Here is a 4,688-nt window from a genome sequence, read left to right on the forward strand (position 1 = left end):
TGCCGTTACAACCGAGCACCTGTCGCCGCCATGTTTGTTCACTAAGGACGCTGTTCTGACATGAGTTCGATTTTGGCGGTGTGTTTGGTTTGATCCTGGTGAAAATGGCGAGGGTTCTTGGAGTTGGAGAGGGTCTATTCGTTCTGGCCTTCATCTGGACATTATGTATTTTACTCTGCCTTGTGTTTTCAAGGGCGCAAACAGCGATTTCGTGAGTGTTGTTAAGCTATCATCATAAAACTTACACCAATCTTGACACAAATCAGACATGTTTGGCATAAACTGACCCGGCTATAATCACGAACAAATATGGTCAGATTCCATGTAATTTAGTATGGATAAAAAACTCAAAATCAATTAATTATTTTTTGACCAGCAGGACCTGTTGTTACAATGATAAAATGTTGTGCATCTCCTTCAAATAGGCCCTAATACATCGATACACCAATACCAATATATCTAGGTGATGCGGCAAATGAGAGTGGTCTTTAACACGATTTATTTACATATAACAACGAACAAACAAATGCCATATGTTCGTTTCTTTTCTCTCCAGCAACATGGGACCAGTGATGATCTTTATCGGGGGATTCCTGACAATAGTTCTTGTGTTCATCCCCCGAGAACCACAGACACCCTCAGCGGAGGATGAAGTGAAGGTAGGTTGTAACCCAGGTCCATGTAACTAATAATACTAATTAACAAATTCGCTAAAAAACCCATAGACGAGGCCAAAGGTCGAGAAGGAATTCAATGGAAGATTCTAAACTAGCTACCCTGCTTCGATTTTTTGCCTGTTTTTAAAAGCTTCATCTTTCATCTATCACCATAAACATATGTGCAAAACTGTTCCGTGTACGGCCTCGTCTACGAGTTTTTGGCGAGTTTGTTAATTATTATTATTATTATTATTATTATTAGTTTCATGGTCCTGTGGTTGTAGTCACGCTGTCCTGCTCCTTGGGGTAAGCATAGTTCAAGAGGGTTCCGAACTTCCAATGTTCACCATTGGACTGTTACTCAAAATAGTTATCACTGGTTGGTAATGTTAAACAATTGGTAAATTTGTAGTAGCCTGCATTAATTTGTACTAGCCCTAGGCTAGCAGCTAGTATTAAGCTCTAACTCTGTTTATCTGGCCTGTATAGATGACGATTATTTACATGACACCATTACACAGCTGTATTATTGCTGAGTGAGGCATAAAACAATGGAAACAATCAAACATGGAAGAAAAATCTCACAGGATTTGGCAATTTGGCAGAATAAACGTCTGAAATATCTTCTCTTCTTCATGTTTTGAATTTCTGAAATTCAAGCTCAATTTCCTCAGGCACATTTTCCAAAATATCAATAAAAAGCATTATAAATTATATGGCCACCAGCGACCATCGATTCATTATACGAAGGAGTTGTAGATGTGTAGTACGTCTTTTCTCCATGACCACCTGTTAACTTCGTTGACCGATAACATCAGAGTTTAAATAATGATGAATAATGAAGGAATACACAGAGGCCAAGCTTTTATTTTAGACAACCATAACTTTGACACGTAAAAGTTCGACACAACAGTTGTTTCACAGTATATATGTGTATTCCTAACATATTATATATATAAAACAGAAACACATGACGGTTATAATCTCTTTTTCATGTGATGTCATTCTTAAAATCATCAATGTTTAAGAGGTAATATTGCTCAATTGATTAACTTTAGAAACTGTGTACAGTATTTGAGTGAAATGCCCCAAATGATTTGCATCCCCTATCAAAACCTATAAAGAATGATCGTCAATAGTTCATTGACCAAGCAGACATTGCATTGATGTATGGGGCTACAAAGTACATTTAGTTGAAGCTGGTGACTTTATTTGCTATGCATCAGAATGGATAACATGATCCATTATGTAAGAAAACCAAATATTGGGTCATTAAAAAAAAAATCTTCCGAAACCTATATTAAAACAACATAGTAACCAAGGAAATATTCAGCTATTTTCTCGGTACTCTTCAGGATAAGAGGTTCCTTTCAGCCACAATGTGCAGTATTCACACTGTTTGTGGGCACGTATGGCCCAGTCCATGTTTGTCAACACCATACCCGGGCTTGTGGGTTTCACCACAGTGGTGAACATCTAAGACCTGCATCCCACATCAAGCTGACTTGCAGTCATATACCGTATTCGACTTAATAAGCGCCCCGCTCTTATAAGCGCCCGACTCGACATTTGCTAATATATTGGCTAGTGAACAATCCCAATTAACACTTCTTCTGATTGATCAATGTACACATACTCGTGTGTTATGTGCACCGTTAATTATGGGGAATTAAATTCTGGAAAAATATATCTGTCGTACATAAACATTTCAGGCTGTCAGCATAAACCATGAAATTTATCTTTCAACTCTGTTTTTTTTTCACCAAAATAATATTCTAATAAGAGCCCCCTATTTCTAATTTTGAGAGCGCCCAGGGCGCTTATTACGTCGAATACGGTAATTGAAATACTTTTCAAAACAGTGTTAAAACTCACTCACTTAGTCAGGCACAGAGTACCTGATTAACAATCCACACCAGCAAGGCATGGTGCCAAGAAGATTTATAGCTTTCTGTGACTAGCCACTCGTCATAAGACAGAGTCTAGCAAAATTCTGTTTGGTCTTGTTAGCTCAGCTTACGAAATACTATATGATAACACTAAACTATACTAAAAATATTTGGAGCCAAGTTCGGGCTAGTAGACTCATTTTTGGCAGAGACTGGTGCTGCCTTATGTTTACATTGTATTTCCTTTCATGGTGATTTGGTTTGTTAAATCATTGGAAGTTGGGGAAGCACAGCTGTGTAAGGAGTTGCTATGCAGAGTTTCTTCCCTTAGTCATGACAGGATCTGCCGAGCTGTTGCTTTTCCTTTGGCTGTCAACCTGTTTACGATCCTTAGTTTGTCAACATGCTGGTGTACGTGGGTTTCACCTGTTTAGGACACGTATACAACCACTCAACAAGTTTGTTTGATATTTTGAAAGGTGCCATGATGTAGCCATTATATTGCTTACTGCTCATAAAAAAACAACAACAACCAAATCAGATTCACTGACACAGAGTGTGTTTAATGTTTCAGATATACGACTACGCCATCATCTACAGGTCCGGTCTGATTGCTGTGTGTGCACTGTTCGTCCTGGTGGGGCTGGGGCTCTACCTGACATCTCACGCCATGCAACCCATCTACGCCAAACCCATCAGGAGACTCCGAGGATGATGCATAGATTCCTGCTGGTCCGTTAGTCCTGGACTACTAAATTGTGCTGAGGACAAGTAAAAATCCAATGATGGCAGCTCATTGACTAGAATCATTTGAGGGCTGTATTTCTAAACCAGTTCTTGATGCTTCAATTTTGCTACATATTTGAACTGATTAAAACTTTCCGAGTCAAGCCTATATATCTAGGATATCTAAAACATTTTTTAAAATCTTAAAATGTTCACAAATTTTGGGAAAAATCCAATAGAGTGATGAATAGATGAGTGAAAAATTATTAGTTACCCAATTAAAAATGTAATAACCCAATTAATATCAAAACCCTAGAGTAAAATCTCAATTGCTCAAAAAGTTTTCTGGAGCTCTGCTAACAGAACAACATAGTCTCATTCAAATAGGACTAGTTACAAACCCTGAGGATGAATGAATAAAGGTTGCACTATCCCTCTAGACAAGTCTTAAAACATAGAATGTCTGAGGCTTGATATACCGCATGTGGAGACAAGGGTCGTCTGGAGCATTGCGAATATATTTTATATTGAAAGACACGAGGGTGAGATTTTATTTATCATCCAACATCATTCTTCCAACTTTTTCAGTTTGTAGACAGTAAAAAGCAGTGTCTTAAGTGTAAAAAGTACTGCTAACAGCTTCAGTAGCAGAGCCATTAGCAGCGTTAGAAATTGGCACTAGTCCAAATATGGTAGAGGTATCCTATGGACTATTAGAAATTGGCCCATTTTAAGGGTTTTGCTATGTGTTATCATTATAAGGACTAGTGGACAAACACTGTTAGTTTCTAACCCTGCATTAGTGATGTCATTTGATTGTAATGTCATGGTAACCAATGGTCTGCAAAGCATTGTGATGCAATTTCATTCCAGCAATATCTACAATGTAGATATCACTTGATCTCACCCAAGCATATCTACTGTAGGAGTCAGTTTTGGATGATAAAAAATTACATAGAAGTCTTGAAAGTAGTCTTCACTGTAGGGAAATTTGATATACCGGTATTGTTATATGAATGGGAGTGTGTGGTGCAGTCTGATTGGTTGAAACATATAACATGGCAGTGGATCCTGGATCCTCTCTGACTTTTCACTCTGTGTAAATACTTTTTTTTTAATCTTTTGGGGGCACGTTGGAAACCTATGATTGTGGGTTCGAATCCCGGTTCGCCCCAATTATTTTTCTAGGTTTGTCAGCACCATACCCGTGCTCGTGCTCGTGGGTTTCACCGAAGTGGTAAACTTCTGAGACCTACATCACTTTGGGCTTTCCTCCCACATTAAGCTGACACGCCTTGATATAACTGGAATACTGTTTAAAGCGGCGTTGAACCGGCGTTAAACCCAACTCATTCACTCACTCACTCAAATCTTTTTTTTTCTGAAACATGTTACTGAACTTGGTAAAATGGAT

General features: G+C 38.4%; 1 protein-coding gene across 1 annotated transcript; it reads left to right on the forward strand.

The window, feature by feature from the left end:
• Nucleotides 1–3,479, forward strand: LOC124149671 (transmembrane protein 218-like). Its single transcript, XM_046521400.2, has 3 exons — nucleotides 1–211; nucleotides 557–659; nucleotides 3,123–3,479. The coding sequence occupies exons 1-3, from the start codon at nucleotides 105–107 to the stop codon at nucleotides 3,261–3,263; spliced, it is 351 nt and encodes a 116-aa protein (XP_046377356.2). The 5' UTR covers nucleotides 1–104; the 3' UTR covers nucleotides 3,264–3,479.
• The last annotated feature ends 1,209 nt before the right edge of the window (nucleotides 3,480–4,688 follow it).

Source organism: Haliotis rufescens, unplaced genomic scaffold (assembly GCF_023055435.1).
Source record: "Haliotis rufescens isolate VD_foot unplaced genomic scaffold, xgHalRufe1.0.p SCAF_18, whole genome shotgun sequence".
Classification (NCBI taxonomy): Eukaryota; Metazoa; Mollusca; class Gastropoda; order Lepetellida; family Haliotidae; genus Haliotis; species Haliotis rufescens.